Here is a 15153-nt window from a genome sequence, read left to right as displayed (position 1 = left end):
AATCTGAACAGACGGCATTAGATTATTGGGAAACAGCAATGAACAGCAATATAGAAATATTGGATAGGTTACAGAGCAAGGCATTAAGTAAAATGTTTGAGTATCTGGATCTTAGTGTGCGAACAGCAAAACATGAAATAATACATTATATAAATATATATAGCACCAAGTATCAAAAGATACTTGTGCAACAACAACAGGAAGACAACAGCACAGTACTCAAGAGATGAGAGATCGCCACCCTCAGTATAGATTAAAGTTCTCTCATAAAAGAATAAAATTACAAATAGATTAGCAGATGAACAAAGTGGCGTTTTGTTCTGAAATGTATTGTTCTCTCTGCCATAACGCAGGACAGAGAAGAACAAAAATTATAAAATTCTGATTTTCTTTACTGAATGACAAAGCTTTCTGAATAACTAATAAGAAAACATATTTCCTAGATCCGTACATATATCACGTTTAGCAAATAATTCGAACGATTATATCTCATCTACAATGATCTTGAACGAAACGACGAAGCAATTCCCATAGGACGGAGCTACGATTCCCATTCGTATTTATTTAATGGTGCAATAAACATTTATCCCTCGTCGGATAAACAAATGTATTGTGGGTAAAAACATCCTTTCTTTACGGACAATATCCGCAAACATATTATTGCGAAATGACACAATAAAAGTATATCGAAAATTCCTAGAACGAAAGTCTTCAGCAACGCCCTCTTTATCTCAATGGTTTCCGATAAAATTTTAGCGCTTCCAGCTCGGGAACCCGGCTCCCTGCGGAGCGTCGCTGGAGGTCGCAGCTCGATCACTTCCTGACCTGTCCCAACACTTTTAAACGTTACCGAAACGAGCGATAAACTCATTTGCTCACTAACTGGCACGACTAAACTGCAATTACCATGACCGTAACTAATCCCTTTTTAAAAATCCGTGAAATTGTTTCTTTCCGCTGGTGGAATTTTTCGTTTTTCCTCTCGGATAGTTTACGATATGGCGGGGGTATTGTTTTTATGCATATGTCGCTTATTTTTGACAGCGTATTGTTTTGAATACGTAGTTCCTTTCGCGGCGGAATTAAAGAAAGAAATTTAAAACGCACAGTTTAACACCACTGACAATGGATTACTTTAACGGTACTGTAATTACCTTATTTTAAATTTAAAATACTACTGTGTTCATAAAATAGTAAAAATAGAAATTCTGAATTTTTTTTCTAACCTAACTGTCATTTGTATCATATCTTCTATTTCTCAAAACAGGAAATAATAGATAAAGTACCACAAAAAAGTAACATTTGCTTAATAAATCCATACTATAGCGTGTCTGAAAGATAACAATCTATAAAAAATTCTAAGTATAAAGATAACGTCACTGGTTCAAATGATAATGCATTTTGAAAATGGATATTATAATTTATTTTATTTTTTTTACTTCCGAAAGGAAAAAAATACCGTCGTTGGCGACCAACCTACAATATGTTTTTACTATAACTTAAATCTAGATAAATATCTAGGAGGACACATCGGCCCTATCTTCTTAGTCTCTGATATTATGTTTTTATATTAACAATGCTGTTTTACTGTCAAATGCATCTCAATGATCAAATGTTATTCTTTTGAATCTGCATCCTGTTTTGTTATCCAAGAGTGGTAATACTTCGATATTAACATGAAAATAGAGTTACTGAATTACTCCTCATGTCCCCTTGCGATTCTCATGATTTCCTAAGTGAGAGTCGGTATCTACAGGTCTCGGTGTAAGTTATCAGTGCTGTGCTATCTGAGTGTGCCTACAATACTTCTCAGGACTATGTTCTGGAAAAACTTCATTCTGAGATAGTTGGCGTTGTTGCTATATGGAATTATAGCATTATTCATTGCTATAGGCGCTTATACAGTACGTTTTTATGTGAGCTGCGCATGCATAGATTTATTTTCTTTAATTCTTATTTTCCAGATTTGTGTCCATTTATTTATATTGTCACTTGTCTGATGTAAATTTTGCGTAGGTTCTTCGCTATTGGCTCCAACAGCAACAACTGTAGGATCATAAGCAAATGTAGCCACTGTGATATTTTTCATTTGTAGTATATTACATGTGTAGAGTAGATAAAGAATCGACATTGAGTGATAGCACTTCCTTCCGTGTATTTAACTGTCTGTGTAAACATTGTCTGTAGATCGACCTAATTATGAAAAAGGCCGTCATGTCATACCTAATTGAAGACTTCTGATCCATCTAATAATATAGCTAAACATTTATTATTTCAGGCACCTGGTTAAATTGGAAAGTATATATTAGGTATTGCTTTGACTTATCAATCATTGGAAAAATAGATAACATTCTCAAATTAGGTAGGAAGTAGATTGACATATTTCATCTAGCGGCATTTCTATATAATTAAACATCGACCTAAATATCAAAAATTATTTTATGCTTTTGAACAATTCACTTAGGTATAGATAAGGATAGACATCAAAAGAAAATTAATGCCGCGTTTCTAATTAATTAATAGAATAAATTTTAATGGTCCATATCTCCACTTGAAAACCATTGCTGGAACGAAACGAAAACCAGCCAGTTTCGAAAAAGTAAAATAACTAAAAATTAAGTAAGTAAAGTGAAAAGTAGAACATGTAGAAATATAATGTAGCAATAAAATCATAGTCGACGACTGAAGAAGCTTTACAAAGCTTTACAAAACCGGCATTGACGCCAAGGAAGGTTATGTTAAGTATTTGGTGGATTTAGATAGGAATTTTCAATCAGCTGCTCGAACTTACTCAAACCACTAGTTCAACCATCTATTGTAAATAACTAAAACGAGTGACTCAGATGATTTTTACCAAAATTTGATTGGAAAGAAAAAGCTCAGGCGTCATTCTAATAGTTATGAAACTATAATTTTTAAGACAATGATTTTTTTGTTCTGGCCTAAAAACCAGGCGGTGGAATGCATGACGCATACCTGGTCGCGGAGACTTGCCCTGGAGTGACAAGTTGGACCGGGTTATGTGGGACTGACACTAAACCGAAACCGTCTCACAGTTGACCCCTGTGGATCACTACTGCTACTGCATTAAATTTGGGGATAAGGCACCCGCTGATCGGGCAGCCGTTATTGGGCACGAGGGCCCGGCGATTCTATTGATTCGCGAACCTGAGTTAACACACAACTGGGTACTGTTGTAGCCTGGAAAGGTCGTTTCAGCTTGGAAAAGGGGGGGAGCTTGGCGGTGACGCGGTGCTAAGCTCCCAGCATGTCGACCAGCTTGCGAACAAGCGCGTTTTCAGAAGAACTTGAACTGAGTTGTTGTTTGTGGAATGATTGAAATATGAAAGTGCTTGATTTGTGGAGTGCCAGTTTCCCTATGAATTTGATTTTTTCTGACAAACCATGGAGCGTTTAATATTCTCCTGAGGAAGCTCCATTTTGGAAAACTTGAAGCCGTTTGGCCTGGTTGGGTGTAACAAACTTGAAGTAAACATTAGATCCATAGAGGAGTACGGACCGAATTAACTTGTAATCTTGTAAAATAAGCATTTGATGGAGATGGGAAGTCTGCTAGAAGGGCAGATCAGTGGAGATAGCAGGTTTGCGATCCCCGGTTTTAAGACAATGAAACATATCATCTATGAAATATGAATTTACGGATATGATCCAAACTCTCGAGCTTGTAGCCTAGTAGCATAAACTAGCAGATTAAAACCGACTCGACTAAAGTTATAAAGGTCGTTCCACAACGCTAGAGAAGCAATAGCACAATACATTTTATATAATATTCCTAAAAATTAATAAACCATTTGCTTTTTATTTATTTTCTTTTTTTTATGCAAAACTATTGCTATTTTTTTAGTATCACAATAATTTACTGCTCATTGAGTCAATAGCATAAAGACATAGTGTTACATGATTTTTCTGTATGGGATTTCGTGGGTGAATGAGCAAATTTGGTTAAAATATAAGCTAATTAATTAAAATTAACTAGTTCTTTATTATTAAAATTAACTATGTTAGTAAGTTAAGTATTTGAAGTTTTCCAAGATACTGAATTCGAACTAATTAATTGAATTGAATTAATTGAATTAATTAATTAAAGAATGCTATTTTGACGTCCCGATATTTTCTTCCTTTTTAGATGTCTGAGTACATAGATGCTATATAGCTTTATAATTTATCATAGCCCTTAGAGGTTTATTCAGTAGTTGATAGTTTATTTAGAGGTTATTGGGATTTTGCTTTTTTAACAAGAATACTTAGAGTCCTTCAAAATGCTAATGATATTTTCCCATTTTTGATTATACGTAGTAGAATTTATTGTTCATTGATCGTAATTTAATGATTATAATAACGTTCTACAGTTTCTCTAACGTAGAATACCAATGTCTATAATATTTTTTTGAGAAAATATAAAAGACTAATAAGATATTTATTACCAACAGATTATTATAATTACCCACCTTGGAGAAAAAGCTATAAAACACTTTAATTAATCATTTAAATTTTCATGATATTGAAACCTTCTCCATTATGAAATTAATATAATAATATGTAGATCACTACCTAATAGTATGTTAACAAGATGTTAATATTACTGTTAAACTATATTATTTATACTGATATATTATATATTCCTTCAATATATATGATTTATGTTATTCCTGCATCACAAAAATAATAAAACTAAAATGAACATAAAATAACTTAACTTATCTTCAAATATAAGTGTAGAAGAAGAACAACATAGTAGGCATACTTCAAATATGTTTAAAAATGTATGATGCATTGTATCACAATCTCGAATAACTCTACTACAAAATCTCTATTAAATCTTCTTCATATAATCAACTATCGATTCATTTACTTACAATTATGTTTCATTCAAACAAATAAACATCACATAAAGTTAAAATGAACATAAAATATCTTAACTCATCTTCAAGTATAAGTCTAGAAGAAGAACAACATAGTAGGCATACACCAAACATGTTTAAAAATGTATGATCAATATTCCAGCTATTTAAAGTTACGATGTCACTATGTGTAAATATTTATTATATGCTCACAATCTGTTATAAATTTTCATAGATATTTTAGAAATACAATTCTTATGATCTGTATAATTTTTTATTTAATTTTAAAATAATATTTTTTAATAATTTAATAATAATTTTAAAATAAAATTAAGCAATAAATGTAATTAATTATATGTTTAAAGATTTTTGGACATTATGGGTGTTAATAGTTTATAAAATAATAAATCAAATTTCTTTTAAACTAAAATAAGATAAGTACAAAACTTAAACTATTTTTTAAACTAAACTTACCTTCCAACTAGATTCTTCTGATAACCGATTTGCTACCACACAACCAGCACTCCCCGCCCCCACCACGATGAAGTCGTATTCTTCAACCTCCTGACTGAAATCGGGCACCACGTTATAATTTGCAAAAAAATCCGAGAAATAAGGGTTCAAATTTCCGCCAGATCCCCCATGTCTTTTCTCATCTCTGGACCATCCGAACAGTTGCGCCACTAGTTGGATAAATAAGAAACTACTGGAAGCCGAACAGGTCGTCACCGTAGTGTGAACGGCACAAGCCTCTGACAAATTCGGTGGTATCCAAGTCATTGTTGTCGCGTGCAGCAGTCGACTGAGTCTCCCAAGAGACCTGGGGTACCCAAACCAACTGTTAACCCTTCCACTCGGGGGGGACTCCAACCTACGTCCCCGTCGATAAAGTAAAAGTAGGCTTCGGAAGGCGCGTTCGAGCGATGAATTTCGGGGCCTTTTGCGCGCTATTGCTTCACCAGGTGCTTTTTGTATTTCGTTGGTGGACCACTGTAAATAATTAATTCATAAACGCTGGAATTTGGCTTTATGTGTATATTTCGGCGATACGTAACACACAAAAACAATAATAAATCGCACAAATACACGCAATGGGTGAAATGGTTATATGCACAGGCGAGCAGAGAAACTTTCTGATTTCCTTAATTTAAACTAAACCACCGGCCATACCGCCAATTATAATATGGCGTTTTTTTTTGACATTACCATTCAGTGTTATTATCGCCTGTTGCGTATTTATAATATATTTTATGAGAGAGACCCAGAAATGATTATTGCAAAAAAACAGTTGCTCGGTTCCCAAATATATATTAGTGTTGGGAACTATCGACTGAAATTGACTATCGACTGTTTAGTAATTGCCTACTTTTTACTATCGACTGTTTCAATCGCTAATTTTGCTTCTCCTAATTTTACTACTTTTTACCAGCAACTGTTTCACTCGACTGTTTTCAGTCGCTATTTTCGGTTCGACTGATTTTGTTACTATTTACTATCGACTGTTCCAGTCGTGGACTTTTAGTTAATATTTTTGGTTCTACTAGTTCCATACGACTGATTTTTAATATTCTGGCTTTGTCATCCTAGCCGCGACCTTGACCAAAATGTACCCAATTTATGCTTACATAGATTTATATGTAATATATGTAATTTTACAATTTTTTTGGTAGTTTGCTTGTAAATATCAATAGTTTTTATATTAGAGCCTTTTGGTATAATATTTTTCAAGATTGTTAATGTAATAGGATTAAAAGATTAAAATTAGGAGTGATAAGGTATATGTTTAATTTTCATATAGTATTTATGGTTATTGTAAATGCTTAGTTTTTAGGTTTTGTTTAAGTTCTATTATATTATCTATATATATTATAGTATATTATTAAAAAATAGTAACTAAGACATTAAAATACAATAATACATTTATAGGGTATTATTCCATTTCATAGAAAAATTCCATTCCTTTTTACAGGTTCACAGGACATTCAAATATAAAAGTAATTCTACTTGGTTTAAAATTAAATTATAAATTGCATGTTATGTGTTATTATTATAATAGCATTCAGTAATTTTTTTTTCCTTTTCTTTTTTAAAGTTAGTACGTGAAGGAATATGTACATCTCCGTCTCGCTTATACTACTGTTAGAAAATGTAAGCACATATAAAATTAACTGCCCCAAAAAATTATCTCCGTCCATTGTTCTCTCACAATTTATACAGGAAAGGATTCATTCATCTTTGTTTGGCATCAGAAATTAAAAAAAAAGTCGAACCTTGCATTTGATTGAAAATAGTAATTACTATATTCAGTCGCTAGTTTTTGACTATCGACTGTCTTGCGACTATCGACTCTTTAGACTGTTTTCAGTCTATGTCATACATTTACTAGTTCTGCCGACGTATATCGAAGGTCATATGCGTATAATGAGATTTTTATGTAGGTTAATTAATATTAATACGCACTTATAATTATATCCATGTCAAACACTGTTATTTGAAGCTGTACCAGTTTATTGAATCTTATTTTGCTAAAGTCTATATTATATACCATGAATTGGGTGTGCGTTGTATTAGGACTTTATTATTTGACTGACGCGCATATAGTATAATAAATTATTTCTTATAATTTACTGAGTCAATAACGAAAATTACATAGAGATATACCAATGTGTTGACTAGTTTTGTTGTTATTTGTACCTTAATCATGTGACGTAACAATGGTTGGTCATGTTATTCTCGTACATTTGTTAGCTATAATATATTTGATATTTGCATGTAACAGGTCAATTGAAAAGTCAGCGGCCTACCATAGTAAAACATATTTTATTGGCAAAATTGGTTTTTTTATTCAACATAATTTCCTTCAAGGGTGATACACTGAATATAGAGACCCTCAAACATTTCGATATCATTTTTGTAGTACGATTGCTTCAAAATAGGCATAAGTTTCAGCGATCACCTCTTCATTCGACGGAAATTTCTTGCCACCGAGCATTCTTTTGAGATCTGAGACTACGGTAGATGCGGAAGAAATTCGAAGCCCAATTTATGGATTTTTGCCATCGTTTCCACTGACTTGTGACACGGTGCATTGTTTTGGTGAAGCAGCACTTTCTTTTTCTTCAAATGCGGCCGTTTTCTATGATTTCGTCCTTGAAACGGTCCTGTAACGTTACGTAGTAGTCGCTATTGACGGTCCTTCCTTTTTCAAGATAGTTTATCAAAATTATTTCATGCGCATCCCAAAATACAGACGCTATAACATTGCCAGCTGACTGTTGCGTTTTGCCACGCTTTGGAGCGGGTTCATCCACTCGGATGACTGTCGATTAAACTTCGGAGTGAAATGGTGGGGCCATGTTTCATTCATTATCACAAATCGACGGAAAAACTCGGGTTTGTTACGCTTGATCATCTTCAAACACTGCTTCAAATCATCAACTCATCGTTGCTTTTGGTTAAAAATGAGCTCTCGCTGCACCCACTTTGCAAAGAACTTTCCTATACCAAAATATTCGTGAATGATATGATGTACACCTTCAGTTGATATCTTTATAGTACCTGTTTTTTTATTCAATTTCAATTTACGATTATTCAAAATCATTTTGTGGATTTTTTTAATGTTTTCTTCGGTAACAACCTATTTTGTACGTCCACTGCGTTCACCGTCTTCGGTGCTCATTTCACCACGTGTAAACTTAGCTTACCAATCCTTGATGGTTGATTTTCCTGGGGCAGTGTCCGGAAACTCGGCATCAAGCCAAGCTTTTGCTTCAACTGTATGTTACAAATTATATATAATGCGATATATAATTTTGGATGGTTCGTTTATTTCGTATGGGTTTCTACAGAGCTCAAGGCTTATATCGCTTGCAGCACCCAAACTGTACAACTTCTTCCAAACTTGGTATCAGCTATTTTAAGTTACGATATATACATATCATGGTACTGATTTTACGCATATTATAAGCCCTTATAAAGAAAAAATAAACTTAATTTAAATAAAATCAAAGACGATAAACTAAAAGATATTATGCCTTAAGAGTTTATTTCGTTTTTGCACGTATGACGGTTTTTTCATGAAAACGGTTTTTTCAATATAAAACACATTTATGTGAAAAGTTGGTACAACAAATATTTATCAAAATACCATTATCTGATTTTTCTGGCATTATGGCAGTACCGCGCCGAAAGAACGTAGTTCGTTCGCCATCGTTGATATGTTTGTGCATTTTTTCAATGTTGCGAACCCATGCCATCTAAGCCGTACTACTGCAGCAATAAATCCTTCTCAGCTCTTGCAACGTGTGACCAAACGTTATCATACAAAAGGATTACTACGTCTATTAATAGTTTTTGCTGGTCTTTCCTGCAATTTGCTGGTCGTTCAGTTTGCTCAGTTAATATTGGTAAACTCGTAATACAATACACTTTACACTTACTAATCCAGTTGCTTTGTGCATTTGAGATAGTCATAATATAATTATTTTTAATCTCCAGCCAAAATACGTCACAGAAAGCTATCCTTTTCATCTGGCAATCAAAGAATTCCAAATGGCTTTTTATCAATTCGTCTGATAGTAGTTTATCCTTCTTCTGAATTTCCATTTCTATAATCATTTTAGATTTCCACAAATACGTTTAAAAAATGTTGGTTCATCAACTACCAAGCTGTTAAAAATTATAGGAATATTTAAACTGAAGTGTTCTCTCTTTGGAAATTCATTGCCTTCGAACTTTTTCATCTCTCTAAGAGCTCTTTGCAATGTATATCAAAATCAAGTCATCACTTAAATAATTGGAACCAAAACTTATAACTAGGGTATGACGAAACAACAGCACGATAAGTTTCTAAAAGTGTTTGATGAATTTCCACAGCAGATTTCTTCAAGATAAGTATGGATTTTCAAAACTGCAATTTTGAGCATTCCACAATTAGTATATACTAAATAGCTCAATAATATTATATGTAAAGGTGTTATTTTATGTAGATAAAGTGCAAAACAGTCCACTTCAATAGTTATATAGGTTATTTAGCAGTTGTTAATATTGATACTTTGCATTTTCATCATGAGATATTGCTGATCAAAATGCATGCAAACACCCAATATATCGCTCTAAACAGTATCTTTTAAGTATGTAATAGGAATAGTTAAGAGGGTTTAAGGAATCTAATTATTTTTACTACAAAAAGTAATTTGTGGACATTATATGAGTTAAAAACAAAAGACATGTACGAAATTCCTTGAAAAAAATTGAAATTCTTACGTCGCCTAGGAGAGGATCAATTTCATATTTTGTAATATAAAAACACATATGGTTATATCTATAATTTTTACATATTTATTATTAGTTTAACTTTCACTATGTATTTTAATTTAAGTTAATTGGTAGTGAAAGCACCATTTGATTCGGTTTTTTTTGTTCTAGCCTAAAAACCAGGCGGTGGAATACATGACGCATACCTGGTCGCGGAGATTTGCCCTGGAGTGACAAGTTGGACCGTGTTATGTGGCACTGCCTCTGGGCTTACCAATACACTAACCCGAAACCGCCTCACAGTTGACCCCTGTGGATCACTACTGCTACTGCATTAAATTTGGGGATAAGGCACCCGCTGATCGGGCAGCCGTTATTGGGCACGAGGGCCCGGCGATTCTATTGATTCGCGAACCTGAGTTAACACAAAACTGGGTACTGTTGTATGGGGGCAAAAGTTATGACTGTAGCGACGGATGAGGTCATTTCAGCCTGGAAAAGGGGGAGAGCTTAGCGGTGACGCGGTACTAAGCTCCCAGCATGTCGACCAGCTCGCGAACAAGCGCGTTTTCAGAAGAACTTGAGCTGAGTTGTTGTTTGTGGAATGATTGAGATATGAAGTGCTTGATTTCTGGAGTGTCAGTTTCCCTATGAATTTGATTATTTCTGACAAACCATGGAGCGTTTAATATTCTCCTGGGGAGCTTATTTTGGAAAACTTGAAGCCGTTTGACCTGGTTGGGTGTAACAAACTTGAAGTAGACATTAGATCCGTAGAGGAGTACGGACCGAATTAACTTGTAATCTTGTAAAATAAGCATTTGATGGAGATGGGAAGTCTGCTAGAAGGGCAGATCAGAGAATATAGCAGGTTTGCTATCCCCGAACCTTTTTGGATTGCTTTCTGGATTTGGGAATGCCAACCGAACCGCCGGTCGAAGTGAAGACCTAGGTACGTGACGTTATCCAGCCATGGAATTATTGCGGTGTCGATCTTAAGTTGCGAGACGCGCAGTGCGTAACGCTTCTTGTGGAAAATGATGGCCTGGGTTTTTAGGGGGTTGATTTGCAACCTCCAGAATTTGAACCACTTGACCGCATGATCGAGATGCTTCTGTAAACGTTCATGAATTGTATATTCGAACCTGGCGGCCGTGAAGAAAGCAGTGTCGTCAACGTAAAAGGCGACGTCAATGTGCTCTTTTCTCGGCAGATCTGAAATAAAGAGGTTAAATAAGGCTGGGGCCAGCGGGGAACCTTGAGGTAAGCCAGCATCGATTTGTTTACGACTGGAAAGTGATTGCCTGATCTTGACCTGGAAAGACCTGTCCGAGAGATACGACTTGATGAGGGCAGTTAGGTCTTCTGGGAGGCCCAACCGCACGCACTTTGCGAACAATCCGACGTGCCAGACCTTGTCGAACTCTTTGGTTAGGTCCAGAAGAAATGCTCCAAGCTTTTTACGTTGGTCAAGAGCATGATGGATGTGTGCAGCAAGACGGGAAGCTTGATGGACGGATGAGTGGTGAGCGCGAAAGCCGAATTGTTCATCTAGAATGATGTTGTTTTCCTTTATGAAAGAGTTGAGAGCGTAGAGTATTGCCCTCTCGGCAAGCTTCGAAATGGCGCTGAGAAGGCTGATAGGCCTGTAATCAGATGGAGATGATTTTACTCCTTTCTTGGGTATAACCGCTTATATGTGCATGTTTCCAAGACACCGGGAAGTGTTGCAGTCTCATGATGGAGTTAATGATGTTTGCCAGTTCTGCGAGCTGATTATGCGGGAGCTTTTTTAACTGGTTAATCGATATTCCATCGAAACCTGGAGATTTTTTGGTTTGAAGTTTGCCGATCATAGTCTATAGAGACTTTGGAGACACAAAATGGTTGAGAAGAAAGGCGGGTTTACTGGTCTTTTGACGGAGTTGGATTCGTTGATGACAGTGTCAATGTCTTTAGCTTTAGTGTTTTGTGCGGGTGGGAGGCATTTCATTTGAGCTTCGTAGGTCTCTGCAAGGAGTTCGACTTTTTCTTGGTCAGTGACTGCGAAATTTCCTGTAACCGCTGACTTCAGGGGAGGGATGACATTGTGCGTCTTCCCCACGAGGCATTTGGAGATACGCCAGAAGGAAGGGGGGCTATCCAGCCTTTGGTCCGCGAGAAATGAGTTCTATTTCATTGCTCGCGAAGTCGAGACGGCCGCCCTTACCCTCTTGCATGCTCTGTTCGCCTCCCTTTTGTCTGCAGCATCAAGGGTGAATCCAGCTAATCTGCATAAACCGTTTTTGATGCGAATTTCACGTTTAAGAGAAGCGGGAAGGTTGTTTTTCCACGGCTGGGGTTGTGATGAAATTTTGATTGTGGCAGATTCGTGAACAGACTGAATATCGCGAGTTAGCTTGAGTACGGCTTCCTCGAGGTGTTCTGGTGTGTTAATTTTCGGAATTGGATCGGATTTCAGGAGAAGAGATTGGTAGTTTTTCCAGCCGGTTTTTTTCCTAAATCCTGTTAGTGGGACTTGAGTGGTGGCGCAGTTTCCGAGTTTGAGAAGGACCGGACGATGATCAGAGTCTAGTTCGTCAAAGACTCGAACTTCGGAATCGCGATTTACGTCTTGAAGAATAAAGAAATCAAGGATTCTTGCTGCGCCTTGAGAGACTGTACTAGGGTGATGGCATTTGATTCGGTAAGTGAAATCTCTCCCAGTATTGCTATAATCTCGGCTTATTACCTAGGCGATGATGCTACTTTGTTTTTCTGTATTACTGATACCAAAGTAATTGAACTTCTCCAAGTATTTGCTCTAACTATTGAGATTCACAACAGCAATAACTCGACCAGTTTTCAATATTTGGCTTTTTCTTTATTAATTCTCAGGGCTGTATCACTCTGCAAAATGAACTATATCATAAAGAATGCTACAATCTTCAGCAGCTGTATCAGCGAATTTAGTGCCATCATCAATTGACATCAGATCATATTAAACTACGTTGAAAAGCACTGGTATGACAACTATGATCCCTTTAGCGAACACCGGCTTAGATTCTAAAATACTTTGACCTGTAATTTCATATTCTCCTACATAATGGAACCATTAACAATTTTTAAAGAACCATGTTCAACTCTTTGAAATCTTATTTATATTATCTTTATAAATACCTCCCCCGAGGATTGATGGAAGACATACCCCGTTAGATTTTACAATATTTTGCGTCAATATACAATTCGTCTAAGAAGCGCAAAAAGCACCCAAAATTAATGATAATGATACGTCGAAAATACGCCGAAGCCGGGATGAGTGCCATATTCCAGCGTCTTGTTGAAACTACACCCAAATGATTCAGTTTAGGAATGAAAACAATTATCATTATCCTATTCAGGTTACGATTGACTTATTGATATTAACCGATAATTCCAGCCTATGTAACACATTAAATAATCAGGTTTTCTATATCGAACATTGTCTCAATATAGAATCAGGATTGTCTTTATTCTAAATACGCCAGTTTTGACTTACCACTGAACCAAAACGAGCTTATTTGCTAATTTAGTTCTTAATAAATCGATATCACCATTTACCTTGTTTGAGAGCCATTTCCTTAATTTACGCCTTTCCTGGAGAGCGTACTGCTTCATTTGATGGACGAGTTAGAAATCTAAGTTTTCCTTTGGATATTCCACTGTGCTACACTATTCTACGCCAATATGAACGTACTCTATTAAGGTTCTGAATATTTTGAGTCTATTTATAATGAAATGGCAAACATAAATAAAGATAAATAACAAAATAATCAGTAGTGTTAAGATTTTAGGTTATTAATTGCTATTCTAAGACTATCTTAACAAACAGCATTATTGATTTAATACACCTATCTAAACTTCATTATTGTACTTAACATAGAAGCCCTCTTTTAACTAAAGAAGAAATACTATACTGAACGCTTTCCCTGGTTAAGAACAATAATCAAACATAGAAAAAGGATTCAATCTCACAGCAACCCCATTTCACCACACAAAACCCGCAAACGAGTCCTCTAAAGTGGTGTGGTCATGATGTTGGCAACCTGCTGTTCCGCCGAGAGGCCTGCCTCGAATGAAAAAGTGTTTGTTTGATATATGTTTAGTTCTGCGATGAAATTCAGGGTTTTGTGGCAACCTTATCGCTGCCGAATTATCGATTGTTAAAATTGAACATCCTGAAACCTTGCGATCCTGCGAAACAATCTGATTAACCAAACAATCTCTTTAACAGCTTCATTTGCAGCTTCCAGCTCAGCTTCAACTTTACCATGAAATTGCCCCTCCAGAATGCTTACTGACAACTCCGAATGTTCATCGACCTGTTTTTAAACAACCTCCCAAATATGCATCACTGTAGCACTCCAAGCTAGCAGTTTCTGGATTGGACCTGTATTTGTGTATTCCGTAGTTAGTTATCCCTGCTACATAACGAAAAACCCTCTTCAGTCGTATTAATCTTCAGCGATAATTTTCGAAATATTTAGACAAAACACTCACACTTTAGGGCAGATCTGGTCTAGTCCCAAGCCTTAAATACATTAATGCTCCAACTGCTTCCCTGTATGGAGACTTCTACTTTGCATCATCTTCTCTCCCTGATTGTGAAGTTTCTCCAAACTTCAACATTGGACACCACTTATTTGCACTCTGAAAAGTTGAAGTGTTTCAAAACATCCTTAGTATATGCCTCCTGATGAATTTTGATACTGCCATCTTCTTCCTTTTCGATTTGCAAGCCTAAGAAGTACGCTGCGGATGCTGTTATTAACTTAAACTTTGCTTTCAGCTGCCTGAGGAAAAACTGCAAATCTGTGTTAGTAGCCGCTACTAATCCATCATCCACATATATAAAACTATAAACAGTTCTCTACAGAGTACAACATAACAAATACGGATCAGCTTCACTCACTCTGAAACCAAGTGTTCTTTTCAAATCGTACATATTTAGACAATATAATGCCTTGATCCTTTTCAATCTAAATTTTAAACCATCTCATTATTGTACTTAACATAG

The 15153-nt window shown here is 35.7% G+C and overlaps 1 protein-coding gene across 1 annotated transcript in view; it reads right to left on the bottom strand.

Moving 5' to 3' along the window:
• LOC143194717 (glucose dehydrogenase [FAD, quinone]) overlaps positions 1-5697 on the bottom strand; it is a 165708-nt gene extending 160011 nt beyond the window's left edge. Inside the window, exon 1 of the mRNA XM_076401367.1 lies at positions 5337-5697. Coding sequence (XP_076257482.1) covers positions 5337-5642 — 306 coding nt within the window. The 5' untranslated portion in view covers positions 5643-5697. The remainder of the gene's footprint in view (positions 1-5336) is intronic.
• Positions 5698-15153: the final 9456 nt, after the last annotated feature.

The sequence above is a fragment of the Rhynchophorus ferrugineus genome, unplaced genomic scaffold (assembly GCF_030347505.1).
Source record: "Rhynchophorus ferrugineus isolate W39M unplaced genomic scaffold, kcgeb_rfMv2 rfM4, whole genome shotgun sequence".
Classification (NCBI taxonomy): Eukaryota; Metazoa; Arthropoda; class Insecta; order Coleoptera; family Curculionidae; genus Rhynchophorus; species Rhynchophorus ferrugineus.
Note: the sequence above shows the minus strand (reverse complement) of the source record. Positions and strands in the feature narration are given on the sequence as shown.